At 34.3% G+C, this 23,795-nt stretch overlaps 1 protein-coding gene and 1 long non-coding RNA gene across 2 annotated transcripts in view; one reads left to right on the top strand and one right to left on the bottom strand.

The window, feature by feature from the left end:
* LOC120077855 (E3 ubiquitin-protein ligase CHFR) overlaps window positions 1-9,114 on the top strand; it is a 60,047-nt gene extending 50,933 nt beyond the window's left edge. The window contains exons 13-15 of the mRNA XM_039031935.1: window positions 3,286-3,346; window positions 4,915-4,978; window positions 8,726-9,114. Of these exons, the coding sequence (XP_038887863.1) occupies window positions 3,286-3,346; window positions 4,915-4,978; window positions 8,726-8,851 (251 nt within the window). The 3' untranslated portion in view covers window positions 8,852-9,114. The remainder of the gene's footprint in view (window positions 1-3,285; window positions 3,347-4,914; window positions 4,979-8,725) is intronic.
* On the bottom strand, window positions 5,005-12,462 carry LOC120077858. Its single transcript, XR_005481845.1, has 4 exons — window positions 12,395-12,462; window positions 11,526-12,293; window positions 9,116-9,228; window positions 5,005-8,059 (listed from the first exon to the last, which is right to left on the bottom strand). It is a non-coding gene; the product is annotated as an uncharacterized LOC120077858 (long non-coding RNA).
* Window positions 12,463-23,795: the final 11,333 nt, after the last annotated feature.

Genomic DNA, 23,795 nt, shown 5'->3' with positions numbered 1-23,795 from the left:
AGTGGTGGGTTGGTGGAGGAGCACCAGACATCACTGTGGACAAGGTTAAAGGGTCAGATGGTTTATAGGGCTGAGAGTGAAAGGGAACATGACTTTGTTTGGCTCGGATACACCACATCGCAATGTAAGGAAGATATATTAATATTACGAAACAAATGCGGAAACAAATACTTCATGTATTGAAAAATTTGGATGCCCAAGGCGGTAATGTCATAACATAAAATCATTCTCAGAAGTAGAAAAAGTTTAAAGAAATGAAAACTGTCCTATAACAATCCCTAGAGGAAGTATCGTCAGTCAGGAAATAGAGTCCCCTATCGTGTCGGCAGTGCCAGTCGTCGTCCTGAGTACAGATTCTGAAATACAACAGAGTTGGGCAAAAAAAACCGCTTGATAATTCAAATCTCTTGTAAATTTACTGACAGATTAATAAGTTATACGAAATCTTTGGGACATGCAGCACATCACGCAACACTAAATCCTCAAACGGAGAAGATGCCTTTTCTAGCAACAGGGGCAAAAGACCCATATGCGATTCTGACTCTTTCATTGCCAGCGCTTGATAGTATGAATAAAGTGATCAGATGAGCCAGTTAGATGATCTGTAGCTCCTGGGTCCACAATCCAGAATTTTTACCATTTATACTAATCAGACCAAAGGACTGAGCCGTACCTGAGTGTGCAATAGCACTGACACCAAAGTTTTGGCCATAAGCTTTTCTCAGTAATGAACCCTGCAGAATTTCCCATTGATTCTAGACAAAAGATTTGTAGTAGTTAAAGTATGGGAAGAATTTACCGGGTTCTCAGAATACAACGGTAGATTCGTGGGTAGCTTCGGTTGAATACTTTGTGGGTTGTTCCAAGTACCGTTCCAAAATCTGCAATCTATTGCTGAAGATGAGCAAATCGCCTTTGGATCTCACTAGGAAAAACACCCATATATTGCCCATTGCCCGTAGCCAAGCTGGCGTGGCTGGGTTGGCACGGCTGTCTGCACGATCCACGGTTGGGTTGAAGCAACTGGATTGCCGCTTTGCGGCAGATCAAGCGGCTAGGCTGTCACGGCTGGGATGTGCTGTCAGGTGCTGGTCTGTGGCAGAATAGGGTCGGCTGCGCGGCTGATCTGTTGAAGAAGACGATGCAAGGCAACCTCCAAGTATTGTTGGACAGCCACCTGAATAGTGGCAGTCATCTCGGGTTTGGTCATTGAAGGGGTCTCATCAATGGCGGCTAGGGTTTTGTCGCCTTGCTCTGATATGTAAATAATAGACGAAGAAGAAGAACACAAAAGGTTTATGTGGAAAACCCTAGAACCAGGGGGAAAAAACCACGATGGAGACTTATTTTTTATTATTGAATTGATATACAAAATACAAGGAGATTGCTCAAATAAATAGACAAGAGGAAACCCTAGGTCGATGGAAAAATTACAAATATGCCCTGAGGGCAATACAACTATTTTCGACCATAACTATTTTTGTGCTCTGTTCGTTGCTATCGTGATTCGAGCTGGGGGTGTATTGTATAAAATAAATTGGAAAAATAAGTTCTAAGTATAAATGATGCGTTGATGCTTTGATGCGTTTATGTATTTGTAACGCATTGGTGCATTAGAGATGTGCAACAGAACGCACAACACTCCTCCTATTGACGTTCAAGTTTTCCTAAATTAGACCCAAGTATAAATCCAATTTAGGTTCCGTGTTATTTACACTAAGGTGCTGTGCCTGTGCAAGAAGATACAAAAGAGTTGAGTAGTGAGTGATGGATCATGCGAAAATGGAGTTTAATATAAGTGGTATGCGTCGATCTAAGATGATTGTACATGAACCAGAATGTGATGTGGATGAGGTGGCTTGCTTGTCTTTGTTTATGCGTTAGACTCTTATTCGACACTTCTCAATGCGAATAACATACAAAACCTATCTCTAGGATGCATGCGTCGAACACATAATGCAATAAACACCAGTAAGTCTATCTCTAGATGTACTAGGCGTTCTACTTGATGCTGGCTTATTTACTCTTTCGAATAATCTAAGCTAAGGATGCTTTTACTAATTGATCAAGTTGGCTTAAGTGTTTGAAATGAAGTTTTGCATAAAGTATAGATGCATTCAACATAAACAAGAAATAAACAATGGCAAAGTGTGATGGATCAAATATATGGATTTATAAAGAAGCAAATTGTCTTTACAAAAACAATATATAATTAGATGAAATGAAAGCGATAAATGAGATGAAAGGAACTGAGTCTAGTCGCAGAGTACAATCTCTTGTATCTCTTTGGCTCAATTCTAGTTGTGTACAATCACTTGTATAAGAATCGGAGGAAGTGTCTTTCTCAAGCTCGGCTTCCTCCGCTCCTTGACCGGCGGTAATGATGGTTCTCTTCCCTTCTGATCTTCTTGGCACCACAGCACAGCTTCTAAAGATATACAACTACGACTACGTTAATTATGAGAGTGAGAACTTGAAATTTTCTTGTACATATATGTTTGAACTCCGGAGGGATTTCATCTATTTATAGGCGTTGGTAATCTCCAGCTTGGTGATGCGCAGTATTAAAGTCTATACCCTGGTCAGCCGCCTGACACTCAGAAGCTTTTCAGACGCCGCCTGCTGCAGGTGCCTATACTTGCAAGTGGTGATTTGACACAAACAGCCTGCATCAATGAATCTTCTTTGCGTTGAATTCCCTTCGACGCATGACCCATGCGTTAGAACTTTTGCCTGCGACACTTCTTACTCATGCGTTAGCTTCTTGTTGAAATCTTGCAATATAACGCGTTAGTGCCACAATATTTAGTAATAAACATTCTTTTGCATGAGTTTGCTAATGTTTGAGTAATTCCATGTGTTTCTTCTAAAAATGAGGAGAATTTATCATTAAAAATCTTAGTTGTTCCAATTTAAGAGCCAAAATAACTTGTATTTCTACAAGTTATCATGCCCCAATCAACCTGTAAGGTATAAAATTACGTGGATTCTTCCATATTTTGGTCTCACATTACAAAATATATGCACGAAGGGGTCCACTGGGAATGTAGGTTGCTATACGTTGCTTTTTGTGAACTGCTGTTGCAAGTGAGGAGGGAAGTGGTTACCAGCTCTCTTTGATAAGCTGGGATCTTTGTATCGCCTTAGGGCAAACTTTCCTCCATTATCAATATATATCGTTAGAGGGCACCTTATGTATATGTATACTTTTTGGTGTGTTTGTTATTCATTTATTTTATAGTTCAAATGAGTGTATTAATATAGTAATCTTAAATTGTAAATCAGATCGAACACGAATGCCTCTAAACCATGCGGAGATGATAACTGCAGAGACGCATATTTGCAAGTAAGTTGTTTCATATTTTGTTCTTATTTTTCCTGTTGAATTCATCCAAGGAAATCGATGTTTTTTTTCCACTTAGAAAGTATTATATTGACTAGTTTGTCTCCACTGCTTGAGGATACAGATCACATCCCATGTGTTGTAGTGGTTTGTAAATGCTTCCATTTGATATGGGGCAATAAAAAATCGCATCCCATATAATTGCATCCTTTTGATTGTAAGGCATAGTAATCTTCCCTTTTTTTTTTTTTCCCTGTTTAATCCTTTTTATTGAAAAGGAAACGAAGGTTTTCATTGTAGAATGATGCCCAAACTCCAAGGAAATCAAACGAAAATACCAAAATTACCAAACTAATACAAATACAAAGAAAAGTAAAGGACTAAGCAGGAGAAATAAAAACAATCCAGACCAAATGTAAGCAGGCTTGAACTCGAGCTGAAACAAAGCAAGCAATCCAAGGAAAAGGGTTATCCTGTATAAACCGCTGAACTTTTTCAAACCAAAGTCTTAGAAGAAGAACTTAAACGCCAGCTAAGCTTGAGAGCATGCACACTAAACAACTGCAGGCCCATGTAATCAACCAAAAGAAGAGGACATGAAACTGGAGAATGAAGAATCCAAAAGATACAACAACATTCGACTATACTTGAACACAGATATTCCTAGAAAATCTAGCGTCAATCCAAAGGACTGCAACCGAAACAATGTTCAAAGGAGCATTCTAAAAGACCTTAACCCACTTTACACAATTGAAGACCACAAACTTCCACAATTGAAGAAATTTGGATGGTATTTGAGGAGACAAAGGAGAAGCAATCAACCTTGCATCTTAAACACACTGGTTTTCCTCATCCCTTTGAAACAAATTATCAGAAGCTTCCCCAATATGTTCTAAAAATGGTTCCTCAGTAACTGGGTCCAAATGATGAAAATTAGATTCTTTGTTTAAATCATGTCTTGGAATACAAAAAGTCAATTGTAGTATGGTGATAAGTATCTCTTTTATTTACCATTAATGAGAAGACAAAGATTACAATCTATTGCTAATTGACCAGTTTGAGAGGGCCAATTTTCTCTCCCGACAGTACAAAATGGTTTCCAAAAGAAATTACACTCATTCTACAGAACATAGAACTTGTTTAAAGAAAAGACTAATGTAATGGCCCTGGAGGAGTTATAGCTTCTTGTTCGAACTTTTAATAAATACAATAACTGTCAAACACTATCTGTTGTTCTAATCATCATTTGAAGTTGAAATTCCTTTTCTACCCTTCCTGGAATATACTTTTGTAATTATGGGAGGTTTAACGTATGCGCATCATCATCTTTCATCTGTGATTGACTTATGTATCCATGTATACGTACGCTTATAAAGCTATAGTCTGGTGAAAAAATTATTATCTTCATTTCAAATATGTATCTCGTCTTCTACAAGTCCAGCTTAAAGCTTTTTTGGCATCCATTTTGTTGTTTCTTATTGTTATTATTGTTATTGTTGTTATTATTATTATTATTTTGGTGCCATATAATACGTTCTGATGACTTGGAATTGTTTTTTTCCTCAATGTAGTGAGTGTTATGAAAAATTGGTGGGATTTCTCCTGTATTGGTTTCGGATTTCAACACCAAAATATGTGAGTACATTTATGTGGAAAGTTCAATTGCCGTGGTTATTCCTTTCCAAATCTTACGTGCAATATTTTGTTTTTTAATTCCTCTTTATATTAATATTCTATAAATTGGAACTTTATTTTCTTGGGTTTGTAGTTTTTTTTCAATATGTGGATCGATTTTTTTTCATTCCGGAGATGAAATTGATACACTAATTCTCATTCAAGATAAGAATTAGTTGCAAGTAATTATAATATAGTTGGAATTTACTTACAAAAGTTCTAGCTATCATCTAGGAGATATCCTCAATTAGGAAGATCTCTGGATTGGCAAATAACTGAAAAGATAAATTAAACTAATCTAAAAAATTAAAATGTTTTTAGTTAATATAAATCTACACACATCTCAAGTTGGATTCTACATCGAATCAAAGTCAAACTTGGTGTTGGATTCTTAGATACTTCCCCTCCAAAAATTTCATAATGGGACGGGATCTAGTTCTATTTCAGTATGCTATAGTCGTTGTCTAGTCGTTTTCCGTTTACTTCATCAAACCCATTACTTGGAAGGAACCTCAATATTCTCTTATGTTCAATTATCTTGTTGAACAAAGCAGATTTTTCAACACACACATCAAAAACCTTGAAAAATGTTAGTAACTCAAAACTGCAAATTAGTTTTTGAGTTGGTCGAGTCAATTTCTAGTTTATAGGAAATAGTTGAAGTTATTTTTAGTTGTAGTCAAGTCTAAGTTCCTATTCTTGTGGAGTTAGTGGGATTAGTTGCTAACATTGTGGAATCTATTTTTAGATTCAAGATATGTATTTATATGGAGTTTTCTAGAATGAAATACACACTTCCCATTTTTCTCATTTCCCCTCTCATTAGTTAGAACAACAGTGGTATCAAAGCCCTCAATTCTTAAGGGATATGTGAGTGAGAATCAATGAAATATCTCCGAGAGAAACTGAGTGTTACACCTGTGAGAGTTGTTAGAGATGGAATTAGGATCAAACAGTCTTTCTTCATTGGCTCCATTTGTGTTTGATGGTGAAAACTACCAGGCATGGGCTATCAGAATGCAAGCCTACATGGAGGGTTGTGATTATTGAGAAGCAATTGAGCAAGACTATGAGATTGCTCCACTTCCTGATAACCCAACAATACATTAGATCAAGACTCACAAGGAGAGGGTCACCAAGAAGGCAAAAGCTCGAGCTTGCTTATATGCAGCTGTGTCTCCCGCCATATTCAACATAATTATGGCCTTGAAGTCGACAAAGGAGATCTGGGAGTTCCTCAAAAGTGAGTATGAAGGTGATGAGAGGATTAAAGGCATGAAAGTGTTGAACTTGGTGCGAGAATTCGAGACAATGCAAATGAAGGATTCTGAGTCCATTAAAGAGTACTCAAATAAGTTGATTGGGATTGCTAACAAGGCAAGAGCATTAGGAGCCAATTTATCTGACAATAGATTGGTTCAGAAGATTCTAGTTTCAATACCTGAGAGATATGAAACAACTATTGCTTCCTTAGAAAATACTAAAGACCTCTCAAAACTCAAGGTGATAGAAGTGGTTAGTGCTTTGCAAGCACAAGAGCAGAGGAGGTTGATAAGACAAGAAGGAAGCATTGAGGGGGCATTGAAAGCTAGAGTGCAGTAGGGAGAAGGTGGAAGAGAGAGGGGAAGTGGCAGCAGTAGCTCAGAGTTTGCTGCAAAGGATGTTGGTAGTACATGCAAGCACTGTGGGAAGCAGAATCATTCACATTTCAGATGCTGGAGAAGGCCAAATGTGAAGTGTAGAAGATGTCATTTATTGGGGCACATTGAACGATTCTGTAAGGAAGCAAAAACTCAATAGCAAGGAGGAGCACATATTGTAGTACAAAAAGAAGAAGATCAACTCTTTGTAGCTACTTGTTTCTCATCAGTCACTCAATGTGATGGTTGGTTGGTTGATAGTGGGTGTACCAATCACATGACAAGTGACAAAGAGTTGTTCAAGGATCTTGACAAGTCATTCAAGTCAAGGGTGAAGGTAGGAAACGGTGAGTATCTAGAAGTAAAGGGGAAGGACACAGTGTCAATAGAGAGCTGTGCTGGAACCAAGTTGATTACTGAAGTGTTGTTTGTCCCTGAAATTGATCAAAACTTGTTAAGCGTTGGTCAATTAGTAGAGAAGGGATTCAAAGTGTTGTTTGAAGAAGGAAAGTGCCTCATTTCTGATTCCAATGGGAATGAGTTGTTCAAAATAAAAATGCAGCACAAGAGCTTCTCGTTGGATCCACTCGAGAAAGGAGTAGATAGCTTTCAAGTGTCAAGTAAATGACACTAAGTTATGGCACAAGAGGTTGGGGCGTTTTCATCAAAAAGGGTATGCACAAGTATGGGGAATTGATTTTTGGGAGACTTTTGCACCAGTTGCAAGAATGGATACAATCAGGTTGCTAGTGGTTGTGTCAGCCCAGCATAGATAGAAGGTGTATCAGCTAGATGTGAAGTCAACATTCCTAAATGGAGTGTGTGTTAGAAGAAGTGATCTATGTTGAGTAACCAGATGGATTCATCATACCAGGACAAGAGCAAAAGGTTTATTTGTTGAAGAAGGCTCTCTATGGGTTGAAGAAAGCCTAGGGCATGGTATAGCAAGATGGATAATCACTTGCTAAACTTGGATTTTGTGTGAGTCGTTTTCAAGCTCTTAGGAGCAAGTTAGGTGTTTGCAGTATTTGAGTTAGGAGGAGAATGTTAGTAACTCAAAACTGCAAATTAGTTTAGTCAATTCCTAGTTTATAGGAAACAATTGAAGTTATTTTTAATTGTAGTCAAGTCTAAGTTCCTATTCTTGTGGAGTTAGTGGGATTAGTTGCTAACATTGTGAAATCTATTTTTGGATTCAAGATATGTACTTATATGGAGTTTTCTAGAATGAAATACACGCTTTCCATTTTTCTCATTTCCCTCTCACTAGTTAGAAAAATAAAAATGTCTAATTGTTGGCAGTGGTCTGTAAGATTGAATACTTACTAACAGTCACTTCTCCTGAATGTAATTCATATAGTCGAGCTTAAAGACGGTTGTTCTCAAGTTAGAATAGGCATTCCTGAAGAAATTAAATTATAATTAATGTAAGAAAAAAAACAGTATCCAAACTACATAATGATTAAATGATTTTAAAAAGGGAATAAATCTACATTAGCCAAAATTTGAAGAGAAAAATCAATGAGGTGGAAGATGGTGGCTGCATTGGCTACGCACCATGGCTAGGGCTTCTTTAATCGTCCTTCAACATAATGATTACAAGTAAAATACAACATCAGGGGAAAAAAACTAGAGGTTTCAAATATATGCTGTAACTTGTTTCAAAATCCCTTTTGAGATGGCTCTCTTGAAAAGTTGGATGGAAGACAAGAAATAACGTCTACGTTTGTTTCAATTTTTCCTTAAAACTATATAAATGAAATGTATACAACTACAATTTAGCCGCCCTTAAACTTCATGAGAATCTACAAATTGCACCTTGACAATAAAAATTAAGAATGAGGGGACGACTAAGCTAATGCTCTAGTACAGTTTTAATAAACTGCATGGTTGTTGAACTGCATCTTTCTGCATAAACTGTGAAAGGGTAACTTTGAATGAATTGAAAATTTCAGACTATTTACTGTTCGTTTAAAGTTCTGTCCAACAGAAAAAAATTTATAAGATGCAATCTCATCATAGCTAAGGCCGGCCTAAATAATTGTTCTTTTTGTGTGGAATGTTGTAGCTTCTGCCGGGAGATGCAACCGAGAGGGAAAATTGTTGGTATGGATATGCATGTCGGACTCAGCACCACAATGAAGACCACGCTCGCAAGAGAAATCATGTTTGTCGTCCCACCCGATCCCGATAATAATTACTGTTTCTATTTCTACTACACTTTATTCCCTTTTATATTATATTTTTCTGAAGTTCTCAGTCATCAGATCTTTAAAATTACAAGCAGACTTTTTGTCTTTAATTGGTTGCAAATATGCATTTTGTATGTATATTAAATTCTCAACAAGTCATGTAGACTCTTTAAGTTTTTCTTGCCCACCTTTGAAGATCAGAGTTATCCCTTTAGACCTATCTTTTTCCAATTAAATAAATAAATAAATAAATAAAAATTACATACATCTATATGTAGAAAATCGATTGCCCATATAACGTTTTTATATTTGCCTTCAGGTAAATTCCTTGTTATTCATTGTTCTGTTGAATGGTGGGTTTTGCCATTGCATGCTTGTTCTGTAAGAAAGTAGAGGATCAACATTTTTATACATGAAATTGATCGAAGGTTAAATAAAGAAAAGTTTGAGCCAACATGAAATTGAAAAAAATGTGAAATCGTATATCAACTTCTATGCCATATTCTGGCTTTGAAAATTCGTGTTTGATGCATGGCAATGTCATTGCAGTTTCATCCAAGTTATGAAAACACAACCTTTAAGACTGCTACAAATACTTTTGAATGAATAAGTGTGTATTTACTTGCCCGTAAATTTAATAAATGATTCAAAATTTAGAGTGTGTTTGGTATGTGATAAAAGTAGAGAGTTGGGTTGAGTTAGTAATTATTATCTTGAGAGTTAAATTGTCTGTGTTTGTTTGCAGAGTTGAGTTAAGTTGGTAATTATTGTCTGTGTTTGTTGTGTTGAGTTGGAGGATCTGATGCAGTTTTTTTTTTGTGAATGAGATTAGTTTTATTTTTTTCTGTTTGTTTTTTTATTTCATTCTTTTGTTTTTTAGTTTTATGCTTTGTTATTGGTGATTAATTTTCAAATATACATGTATTTTCTCAAATCATTTATGACATAAATTGGACAATTTCAATTTTTTTTTTAATTTGTAGAACATAATATATTATTTTTCATATATTCTTTTCAAAAACTGTAATAATTATAATTCTCTTCAATCGATAAAACATACCAAAAAAAATTTCATAACTACTCAATTAATTGGTATATTATATATTGTATGTATATATATTGAATGTATGTATATATATTGAAGGTAATTATCCCAATTACTAATTGGTATATTGTATGTATATATATTGAATCTTGCTAACTTAATTTTATTATTTCACATATCATACAGTTTATTTTTATATAATATGGATAGTATATTTGGGGATCCAAACGGCAAAAATGAGGGAAGAGAGAAAGAAATGAAAATATATTGATTTTTAAGGTTAGTTTTGAGGGATAAAAAAGGGAGTTTTGAGCGGGTAAAAAATGGGTTTTAATAACCCATAGGTTTGACGATTAAAAAAAAAAATCTGGATCCAAACGGCAAAGATGGGGGAAGAGAGAAAGAAATGAAAATATATTGATTTTTAGGGTTAGTTTTGAGGGATAAAAAAAAAGGGAGTTTTGAGTGGGTAAAAATGGGTTTAATAACCTATAGGTTTTCTTTATGGGCTTAATAAACATGGGTAATAAATATCCATCAAACCCAATAATTCATATCCATTTATTAAACACCTCTTTAAGAAAATGGTACCCGCTCGCTTATGTTTGCGGGTGTTTTTAATTGGAATGAGATGGGCCACGTTTATAAATTACGACCAATCTTGTAATCAACTGGCTCTCAATGGAGGTATGAATCCGATTACCATCGAACAATTATGTGCAATACATACACTTCTTTTTTTTTTTCCCCATTTTTTAACAAGAACTACCCTTGGTTCTCTACACCTCGGTAGAGTAGAGTTTCTTTCCCTTCATCCTATCTGCCTCAGCCATCGAAATACTCGAGGTATCTCCAAGTATGTACAATAATTAGAAACATATGAGGCAAATCCAGTCAGAGCATCTTAGAGTACTGATTTCATTTAATGGATCAACATATCCCATTGAGTAACCAACACCAATTACGTTGATCTAGAATCCTAATGTCCAGGTATCCTCTCTCGCTCTCAACATTTTTTTTTTTTTCGCACCATGTTAATAATCCAAATGATGCAAATCTTGTAGTATCTTTGGGCTGTCGGATCTTGTAATGTTTCTTGGGTGGTTAGGGTGGTTAGTCACTGGTAATTAGTTATTACCAAGAACCTTTATGTTTGATTCTTTATGGTTCTGTATTTAGTATTAATTCTTTAAATTAATCTTGGTATTCTATTTTCTGTTCACAGAACAGTTAGGATAATAGTTTAGTTAGCCGGCTAGACTCGATCTATAAATAGCTTGTTGTACTCATTTGTAAAGTTTAGTTTCTGAATAAAATTCACTTCCAGATCTCAGTTTCCATCACCAAATCTCTTTACAATTAAACATTACTCTTCATCATTAATAATAGAAATGACAACAAACCATAATTTACGACATATAAATCGCATTAAGAACAAGCATACTAGAACATAAGTGACATATAAATCAATCTATAGAAATGACAACAAACCATAATTTACGACAGAACCCTAGAAATAAAACAAATGGGCTAGTCATGGTCACAATACAAATAACCACAGATTGGAACATGAAAATTCATAAAATTTAAACAAAAGAGAAAGGAAGGAATGACTATTCAGGCGATCTAACCTTGTCTCAATCGCAAGATTGCACCTGAAGCTCCTTGGCTCTCACCCTCAAGCTCTAAAGTATTCTCCCAGAATATCCCTGATAGGATTGAATGTTGCAATCAAATACATTGAAAATACGGATCTATACGAACTACTACTAATGATGGATGGTATTAATGGCAAAACTGGGTCGATCCGCAGGGAGCAAGGAAAGCTTAGGATTGAGGTATTTGGCCCGTATGCTTGTTTTCCCCCACTTTGGGGTAGAGATAGGTCTGGAAGAGGAAATTGCTCCTCCTAAATCTATTTTGCATAGGGCATTGATTGTAGCCTTCCATGGGCATGTTGATGGTGAGGGTCAACAAGAGGATCTTGAAGGCGACGATCATTAAAAAGAAGATGAGGGAGGCAAGGAATTTGAAGGTGAATCCCTCGTAACGTGATAGGCCACCTTGTTGAGGATGTTTGACAGACAACAAGATATCAGGCATAACCAAGTCGATATCATATCACGCGATTAAGCACTTCAACATACTTGGACTGATTTAAAAGAAACCCTAAGTTTAGATAGTGAACTTGTATGCCAAGGAAGTATTTCGAGGTTTCGAGGTCTTTTAGCACAAACTGAATATGAAGTGTCTGAATAAGTCGAGATATGAGGGTAGAGTCATTGCCTGTGACATAACATCGTCTACATAGACTAGAAGCAGAATAATATAGTTGGCTGAATGAAATATAATTCAGGACATATCTACTTTTGAATTTGTGAATCTCCATCCCAACAGAGCTGCACACAGAGTATTGCTCATGGTCTTAGGCACCTGTTTTAAGTCATAGATGGCTTTATCTAACTTGCAGACATAATAAGGATAGTTAGAATTAACATACCTTGGTGGTTGTTGCATGAAGATATCCTCACTGAGCTTCCCATTCAAAAATGTGTTATTAAAGTCCAGTTGACGAAAACACCACCCTTTAGTAACAACAATGCTAAGAACAATATGAATGGTCGAGGGTTTGACTATTGAGCTGAACATTTCAAAGAAGTCAAATACCTAAGGTGCCTCGAGGTCGAGTATAGATCTCACGGTGTGAAAAGGTAGAAACGTGAAGATGAAAAATGAAGTATCATATACCCCATTTTTCTCCCACTGAGTGTTTTACCTAGGGTTAATTAACTTAGGAAAATCCAACTACTTATTTTAACGAAGTGTTTGTTTAAATTCATCCAAAAGTAACACTTACTTTGGATAGTAAAACAACTTTGATTAATGTTTATTAAACATTTTAATCAACTTTAATCAAACATCGCATGCTTGTAACAAATCTATCTAATTCATCTTTCTAGGTAAGCTCCAAAGTAGGGATGTTATGTTTCAGTCAACTTAAATACTCCAGAACTAACCTTAGACAAAAGATCCCTTATAGATACATTTGTTACAAATTTAATATTTTAATTAAGAATCAATTTAATCCTATTAAACCAATTAAAAGATTAAATTTAAATTTCTAATCTCATTAGAAAAGTGATCTTAGATCTATATGAATCATATTTTAAAACTATTTTAAAAGATGATTTTAACCTAAGGTTTGCATACAATTCTAAATTATTGATTTTAATTCTAATTTCATTTAATTATAACTTTTATTAAAAAAAAAATGAAATTAATTAAAACCATATATTACATGTGAAACCATACTTAGGTAATATTATAACAATTATAAATTACCCTAAAGTAGTGTTATGCTTCATGCAGTTTCATTTCACTACTAACATATATAACATGTATATAATAAGGTAATGGAATATTCAATATCGTTCAATTATACATACATCCATACTATATATTATAGCTCTTACAATATAAATGATGCATGTATATGTTATTAATGCATGCGTACATATATTATAATATTTATACTATATGATGCATGAGCACGCTTTAAAAATTAAATCATGCAACTATATATATATTATAACATTTATAATATAAATGATGTATGAAATTAAATGCATAACCTATGGTGGGACTTTTACTATATCGCATACATTATGGCATATAATAATAAATATAAATCATACATCACATGCATAATTTAAAGACAATTAATTAAAACAAATAAATAAATCTAACTATTACAAAAACAAAAAAATCATCCGATTCGAAACAGATGAATCGAGCCTTAAACCACGCGAACCGCTCGTACCAACCATGAATCGGTCTAGAAGAACCTAAACAACTCGAACCGAATAACCTACGAACTGAACCGGACCAGAAAACCACGAACCGCGCACCAACCAGAGCTGGAACACGCGTCTTCTCCATCTCAGAGTGTCGCGACGCCGTGTCCTAGTGTCATGACGCTACGGAGATGACTTTCATCCGTCGCATCGCAACGTCGCGACACTACTATATAGTTGTCCACTGTACAGTGTCGAACTCCTTCGAAACGCTTCCAATTTATGCCTCGTTTTCTCTAGATTTTGACCTGGAATAGCACGAGCGACTCAAAACTTAAAATACAAACTTGATCACATTCAAATATGCCCAAAACAAGGGCCCTAAAAAATTTAAAGGTAAATTGAAAGCGATAAACTAAATGTCCAATCCTGAAAACATCTATAATTGCAAACATTTAACATCACAGTATTCATCACATGAATAAAGAATACTATATCCTACCACTAAACCATAAAAACATTCCGAAATTTTGGAAAATTTTAGGCAAAAAACCGCGCTCTAATACCAATTGAAGGAACCATTGAATATCCTTGAGCGGAAACGAGGATTGGACCCAAATCCCAATTTTACAGAATATAAATTTTACAGCAAACATACAGAAAAAATTAGCATTTAATTAAAATACAACATGCTCTAAAAACATATATAGAAAGGGAAAAGGGACAGTTGCAAATATAGACATTAGACCTAAAGTATTAGTAGATATAGCATAATGTAAAAAAAAAATTGCAACTATGGACAAATTTAAATAATATATCAGTGATAGACCATATTATTGGTAGGAGTCTATCAGTGATAGACCACATCACTGGTAAGAGTCTATCAACGATAGAAGTCTATCGCTGATAGACTTGTCTATATTTGCAATTTTTTTAAATGATGTTATACACTTGGTTATTATTCCTAAAAATTCTACCAATTTCAATTACCCAAGGAAAAATGGGTTTAGAAACCCTTACCTTTGAAAACCGATCTTCAAGAAATAATCCCTCTTTCAAATGGTCACCACCACAAAAGAGACCTCTGTATTCTCTGGATGAGAATCCAAGAGGGTATGGGCTTTGGCTATTTTGGAAGAGGGAGTTTGAGAGGGAAGGGAGGAGGAGGATGATGGGATTTTTTTTTCTTTCTCAAAAAATTCTATTATGTTTTGTCTCTGTCAAACCAAACAAAACGAGGAAAACTAAGATGAATGAATCAACTCAACTGATTTCCCCCACTCTTGCACGTTGTAGAGAGAAAAAGGGGGAGGGAGTTAAACTCCCTAAAAATATTTTTATTTTTATTTTTTAAAAAAAATTAAAATTAATAAAACAAATTAATTTTAATAGAAACTTTAATATATATTTATATGATAACCATTTTATCATATAATATATATTAAACTATATGTTATATCAAATATAACATATAACCTATAGTTTAATACTGTATATAATACAATATAACTTATAGTTTAATTCTCTCAAGAGCGATATTTAATATAAATCTCATTTATATTAAATTTAATTATATGAATCCAATTCACGTAATTAATATTTAAATCATATTCAAATATTTATTTTCTCTCAAATAAACTTTATATTATAATGTATCAAATACCTTATAGTAATTATATCATATATAATTAAATTAAATTAATTATATCACATATAATTAATTTCCTCGATTAATTTAAACAATTCAAATTAATCCAAAATTGATTCTCATAAATACCCTATAGAGTTACAGAAGGGACCTCATGGACCTGTAGCTTAAAGCTTCAACGGTACTTGAATAATTAATTTACTCAATATCCATTGATTGTCAACACTCCACTAAGGACCGACAGTTGCACTCTTCGCACTACAGATATATTTTTGTGTCCATTGGAAATAATCAATCAACAACGCAATGACCCTCCACAAATTGCTCGTAAGTAGAACGAGGCCAAAATTACCGTTTTCCCCCTATGGTTACATCTAACTCTTTAAGTACCACTGATCTCTCTAATAAACAAAAAATCATAGTCCAACTATGACTAGACTTCTCTCAGGCCAGAAAAATGTGTAGCGCCACATTGTTCAAACCCTGGAATCAGTCTTTAAGGGAGCAATTTATCTACTTTCTCCTATCTTGGGGAAGGAGTGAATTCCATATTGTGTAGTTGTGTTCCTAGCTCCCCAATCAAACGAATCCCCAAAATGGTAGGTTTGTTGAGTCGGGGATCTGACCACTCTCACCCATACAAATCAAAGAACCACCTTCATAGGTAAGAGTTCACAACTCACTCAAGATTTAGGTCATGTCACCTATGTCATCCCGATGAAATGTAAGCCTCAATTATGAACGACGTTATATAATGAGATTAGTCATTTCGTGGTCCGATCTTATACAAACTCCTTTGAATAGAATATCCCCGTTCACATGTCTCTACATGAATGATTAGGATCAAATCATTTGTAGCACTATACAACAATTGTAACATTTACAAAGTGGGTCATACTCGTAGTGGCACTAGGATAAGCTATCCAGTCTTATCCATCTACTATAAATCATTTAGGTTATCACTTAAACATGATTCACTTGTATGTCTCTACATACATGTTTAAGCTATAGAAGATAACCTTGGATGTTGGTTTATGGGTTTAATGCTACTAAATGTTAAATAAAACATCTCATATTTTATTAAATATATAAAATGTTTGTACAATACAATTACAAACTACAGAACCCTACAAGATTTTTTAAGGCACCAACCTCAATAGTTCTAACTTTTTGAGGTTTAGCATTAGCACATGGGTTGGACATCCCCAAATTCTGAAGTGGCAAAAACTACTTTTATGACCACTCCATAACTCAAAAGGTGTTTCAGAAACACTTTTTAAGAGAATGTTGTTCAAGATATAAATAGCAATCTCTACTGCATATCCCCAAAATGAGTCAGGAAGTTGAGCATAACTCATCATAGACCGAACCATGTCCAACAACATTCTATTTCTCCTTTTCGATATACCATTTTGTTGAGGTGTACTAGGGGCCGAGAGTTGGGATGTAATTCTATGTTCTATCATATAGTTCTGGAATCTTAATTCCATATACTCTACACCACGATTAGATCATAGTGTTTTTATCTTTTTACCTAACAAGTTTTCAACCTCAGTCTTGTACTCCTTGAACTTTTCAAGTGCTCCAGACTTGTGTTGCATTAGGTATAGATACCCAATCTAGAATAATCATCTATGAAAGAGATGAAATATGCATACCCTTCTTTTGATTTTACATTCATCAAACCACAAAGATCTAAATGTATAAGCTCCAAGGTCTCTTTGGCTCTACAACCTTTTACAGTAAAAGGTCGTTTTGTCATTTTGCCTTCAAGAAATGACACATATACAGGTAAAGACTTTTCTTCTAAACTATTTAGAAGTCCACTTTTCACCAATCTCTCAATCCTATTGAGATTAATGTGACCTAACCTTAGATGCCAAAGGTGAGCATTTTCTTTAGGAGAAATCCTCGGTCTTTTAGTAATTGTTGTTGTATTGAACATTTCAGTATTTAGGACGATTTTTGTAACTAATAGTCTTAGTACATATAAGTTATTTTCCATTGAATCAAAGCCTAGCTCCATTCCATTCTTAAAAATAAACACTTTATTTTCAGAGAATGATAGGGAATACTTTTGTTCAATCAGACAAGAAATATAAATTAAGTTCCTTTTGATATTGAGAACTACATACATGTCATCTAATAACATATATCGTTTCTTGTCCAAAAATAACTTAAGCCTGCCTATGGCAACAGTTGAAACGGCCTCACCAGTACTGACTTTAAGAGCCATGTCTCCAACTACCAATTGTCTCCATGAACTAAATCCCTAATAGGAAGAACATGCGTGATTAGTAGCTCGTGAATCAATTGTCCAGACAGAATTATCATTCTCTACTAAGCACATCTCCAAGACAAACAAATCAGATTTATTTTCATTGGAGTTATTCCTTTTCTGGAGAATAGTGGGATCAACTCCTAAACCTATATCATAAACTCCAAGTTTCATCTCAGTGCACCAATCTCTTTTATTAGCTTCACTAGATTTGGCAACATTTGCTTTCTCTATTTGTCCCTTGACATTCAATATGGACTGGAGTTTATTTAAGGAGCTGGCATTACTAATTTTGTCGTCATCAACCCCACTTTGCTTGAATTGTGAGAACCTTAGCTTAAACAAATCTTGCATTGATTGCATGATATGATGTGTAGTGACCATGCTCTCAAATCTTTTGCCTAAGGCATCTGATATGCTTGCCAAAATGTAAACTCGAGCCTTATCATTGGCCTTCATCCACATTTTGTATGTATCACGAACATTTCGTGTTGTATCAGAGGTTGAGACTCGAGGACAATCCTTAGTCAAGACCATGTTGAGGTTGTTAACCACGAAAAATGTTTTAATCGAATCTTTCCAAGTTGTATAATTAAATGCGGTTAAACAATTAGAGGGCAGATGACGGAAAAATACAATTTGACATTTAGCTAAAAAAGAAGAAATTGATCTACATTAGATTTTAGCATAACTTTATAACATCCAATCAATTTTAGCAAAAATTGAATGAACCTCATTTAACATCTAATTTTTTCAATAATGCTTTAGGGATTTAGGACAAAAGCCACCAAAGGGTAGTTAATTGTCCTTTCATTGAACTGAGACACTCTTAACCAATTATTACACTAGAATAACTCTTAATTCCTATAACAATTAGTTATCATTAATTTGGTCAAGAAATCATTAACTAGCTTAACAATTTCTTATAAATGTGACCCTTCATTTTAGACCCTAAAGTTCCGCTCCGATGAGCCAACCAAATGGAAAAACCAATTGGGACAAAAACTAAAGCGATCATATCCATTTCTGGAGTTCGCCTTGATATTGACCTAATGCACAAACCATCTGAAGGGGGACGCTCCGAAGGCACCTCAAGGTCGTGCAAGAAGATCTCACGGTGAAAACTAATGAAGGAGACCGTATGATATGTTGACACACATCCCTCTCTCACTTACCATAAATATTATCTCCATTCACCTTGATATTGACCCATGCAAACACCATTTGAAGGGGGACGCTCCCAGGGTGCCTCGAGGCCAAGCATGAGTCTCACGATATGAATATTAAAGGAGAAACGTGAGTGGAAGATTGACATATCATATACTGTTTTTTCCTCACATTGAGTATTTAAAAAAAAAAAAAAAAAAAAAAAAAAAGCTTAAGGTTTATTTAACTTATGAAAAATACGGCTAATTATTTTACTAAGTGATTGCTTAAGTTTGTCCAATAGTAACACTTACTTTAGATAGTAAGCAATTTTAATTAATGTTCATTAAACATTTTAACAAACTTTAATCAACAATTGCATGCTTGTAGCAAATCTATCTAATTCACCTTCCAGGTCAGTTTCTAGGTAAGGGTGTTCCGTTTTTGTCAGCTTAAATAACCTAGCCTAGGTAGAACTAGCCTTAGACAAAGGTTATTTATAGATACATTTGCTACAATTTAATATTTTATTAAAACCAATTTAATCCTATTAAACTGATTAAAAAAATTAAACTAATTTCTAATCATATTAGAAATATTGTGAACTTAAGTCTATGTCAATCATATTTAAACTTTTTTAAAAAAAAAAATGATTTTGACCTAAGTTTGCATACAATTCTTTATTATTGATTTTAATTTCTAATTTCATTTAATTATAACGATTATAAAATAAATGAAACAAATTAAAACCATACATTGCATTTGATATCATACTTAGAAAAAATTATAACAATTATAGAGTTACCCAAAGTAATGACATGCTTCATGCAATTTCCATTTCATTACTTATAGGGTTGGCAATGGGGCCGGGCCGGGGTGGGGGGACGTCCCCCGTCCCTGGCCCCGTGGGGGGAAATTGTCCCCCATCCCTGTCGAGGAAACGTGGTCCCCGTGGGGCCCCATTCCCCATTTTCCCGTGGGGATTCTTCGTGGCAGACAACGGAGGGGAGGGATGAGCGAGAGGGGAGAGATGAGCGAGAGGGAATCCCCACCCGTCGGGTTTTTTTGCCAACCCTAATTACTTAACATACATAACACTTATATAGTAAAGTAATGAAATCCATAATGACATTCATCCATACATTCTAATTATATTTTATAACAATTATAATAAAATGATGCATATGTCATTAATGCATGCAAACATATATTATAATAATTATATTATATGTATGTGTTGGAACATACCATCATGCAGCAGAAGTGACCAGGATCCATAAGCATTCTAATTCATTAATTTTGGCAAAAATGAAAGCATGCTTCAACAGAAATAAATGGATTTCATGACATACCTTTGTAGAACTTACTCAAAGCTTGAATCCAGCTGCAAATCTCCTCTAAATCTTGTTGTAGACCACCCAAAGATCTTCCCCACTATCCTCTTGGTGCTCTAGACTGAGTTGTGGGACTTAAAATAAGCCTAAATTAAGGGAAGAGGAGACAAACTCACAGCAGCAACCCAGCAGAAGAACAGTTTCTTCACACGAATTTTTCAGAGAAAATCTTTCGATTGCATTGCTTAAATAACACTCTAATCTCTTTAATATATTGCAGATGATCATGCAAAGAGATTAGTTACATGAGATGCAGCTCATGCTTGGAGTTAATGAAGACTTGAAGATGGTTGGTTGTTAGTGAGTAACTTGAAGAAGTAATGGAAAAAGCCTATTTTCCATTTTTGTGTTTTTTCTTCTTTTTCAATTTATCAAAATATTGATTTCATAAATCAATTCACTTAATAAAATTGAAAATATTATTAATTTTACAAAGTTAATTTCATAAATTACTTTTCTTAATAAAATTAATAGATAATTATTTAAACAATTTAAATAATTCTAATTAATTTAATATCAAATATTAAATTAATTTTTACACAATTCCATCTTCAAATATTTAAATCATATTTCTCCAATTTCATTTAATTCTTAATTTGAACATTTCAAATTAACTTCTCATGCTACTCTAGAGTTAATTCGTTTATGAGCTAGTAGGGGAACTCGCGAACCTACAAATTATGGGCTCCAACGATTTGAGATTAATCGGCTAAAATCATTAGACGAACTAACCCTCATTTGTTAACTAATGGATGATTCCACTAAAGCCCATAGTTGAACTCCTCTCACTGTAGATATATTATGTCCACTCGATATAACCATGATTAATAAGTTAACCCTTCACAGTTTGTTCGTAATAACGGTTGGGTCGAATCTCTATTTTACCCCTAAAATTACTTCTGGTTCCTTAAGTCCCACTAATCCCCTAATGAACAATTGATTTGTGATCCAATCAACAAATCGAATCCCTCTCGGGCCAATGAGAGGGTGAGGCCTCTTGTTCAAGACCCAGAATCAACACTTAAAGGGAACAACCTCTCTACTAACCCTAATCGAGTAGGAGTGGGTTTCATCTTGCACCTTATGTCCCCAGCTATTCATCTGGTCTTATCCCCAAAATGGGAGACTTATTGAGCAGAGACATTGGTCTACTCTCACCATTTGCAGATCAAAGGATAATTCCAAACAAACAGGAGTTCATAGTTAGCTTAGGATTAAGGTCAAGTTACCTAGGTCATCGCTTTGAAATAGTCAGTCTTAAAAAATAAACAGCCTTATAAAGTAAGAGTGACTGATTTCATAGTTCGATCTTGTACAAAACTCATTTGCACAGGTCGCCCCCACTCCTCATATCCTAACATGAACAAATTAGGATCACTTCATTTGTAATACTTTACAACTCTTTGTAATAACTACAGAGTAGGCCGCATCCAATAGTGTTACCAGAATAAGGCACCCAACCTTAATCATATATTATAGATCATTTTGACTATTTACTCGAACCTGATCCATTTGTATGTCTCCACATAAAGTTCAAGAATTCATGTAATAGTCAAGGGACTTTAGGTTTATTAGATTTTTAAAAACAATATATTTAATAACAACTTATTGAATTTTCAGAATAAGTTCTATTGTTTACAAACCACAAGATTTAGGACATAAAACCTAACAGTATGAGCATGCTATAAAATTAAATCATGCAACTATATTATAACATTTATAATATTCATGATGCGTGATTAAATGCATAACCTATGGTGGGATTTTCCATGGCATACATTATGACATATATTATATAAAAATAAATCATACATCAAATACATAATTTAAAGAACAATATATAGACCGAGATTGGACTCCTAAACAATTAATTAAAATAATATAACCTTTTTATTAATTTAATTAATGAAAAAACTAACTGTTACTTCAAATAATAGCTGAACTGGTTCAAAACAGGTGAATCGAACCTTGAACTGCATGAACCAGACCGCCCAAAACTCGAACCACCCGCAAATCGATCGCTGAACCGTCAGACTTCACGAACTGCTTGCGAATCTCAGTCGCAATGTTGTGCCCAAGTGCTGCGACATTACGGAAAATCATCTCTGCCTGCCGCATCGCAGTGTCACAATGCTATGGCATAACGTCGCAACTCTACTATGTAGACGTAAACTCCTTCATTTTTGCTCCAATTTGGGTCTCGTTTTCTCCAGAAAAATGTCAAAAAAAAGTCACAATCGACACGGACAATAAATTTACAGACTCGATTGAAAAATTAATGCCCAAAACATCGAGCCCTTACAAACCAAATTGTAAATTTAAAGTAGTAAATTCTAAGGACCAATCCCGAAAACATCCATAATTGCAAACCATCATTCATCAACCTAAACACAGTACAGTAATGCAACCCACCATAGACTAAATCTTAATTCTAGAAAATAAAAAAATTGGGAACCAAAAATCTCCGCTTTGATACCAATTTGAAGGACTGTGCGGTTTGATGCAGAAGCGTGGATCGTGTCCCAATTTCAATTTCACAAAGAATTAGAATACAATGAACTAAATTATGCATATCACAGAGATTTCACAGCATGCTTTATAAATAAACAGTGAAGGAATTAGGGTTAGTCACACTTACCCTTGAAGAATCGAATACTCTCGAACCTCCTCCTTCCGATCACGAACATTTCATACAGAAATAAGTCTCAACGTGGATACCACCACAAATGAACCTCCTGTATTCTCCTTAGGGGTGAGAATTATAGAGAAAGTTGTGAGCTTCTCTGTTGATTTTTGGGAGAGGGATAGAAGAGGAGTTTTTATGTGTTTTGTGAGAAAGATTCTTGGGAGATTAAAAACCAAGAGAGTAATCAGGAAACCTTCTCTACGTTAGACGCAAGAGGAAGAATAAGATCTCCTGTAATCTCCCATTCTCACGTACATTATTAGAGAGAAAATCAGGAGAGGGAGTTATAACTCCTCTCTTTTATTAAATTTAAATTAAATTAAAACTATTTTAATTTAATTAAAAATATATAATTACATAATAACCACTTTATTATATAATATATATTATACTATATGTTATTTCTAATACAACATATAACCTATAGTATTTATATTGTATCAAATGCAATATAACCTATAGTTTGAATTCTCTTAATCATTTATGACATTTAATATAAATCAAATTCATATTAAAAAAATAATTATATGAATCTCATCCATATAATTAGTATTTGAATCATATTCAAATATTTAATTCCTCTCAAAATAAACTTTATATTATAGTGTATCAAATACATTATATTAATTATATCACATATAACTAATTTAAATTAATTATATCATATATAATTAATTCCTCAATTAATTTGAACAATTCAAATTAATCTAAAATTGATTTTCAATTATCCCTATTGAGCTACAAAGAGAATCTTATGGACTTGTAGATTGAAGCTCCAATGTTACTTGGATAATTAATTAAACTCTTTTAATTAAATTATTCAACATCCATTAACTGTTGATCACTCCACTAAAGACCAACAGTTGCACTCTTCGTACTATAGATATATTTCTGTGTCCATTGGATATAACCAATCAACAGTGTGATGACCCTTCACACATTGCTCGTAAATACA

This window comes from Benincasa hispida, chromosome 5, assembly GCF_009727055.1.
Source record: "Benincasa hispida cultivar B227 chromosome 5, ASM972705v1, whole genome shotgun sequence".
Taxonomy (NCBI): Eukaryota; Viridiplantae; Streptophyta; class Magnoliopsida; order Cucurbitales; family Cucurbitaceae; genus Benincasa; species Benincasa hispida.
The sequence above is the reverse complement of the archived record's forward strand: the minus strand, read 5'-3'. Positions and strand labels throughout refer to the sequence as shown.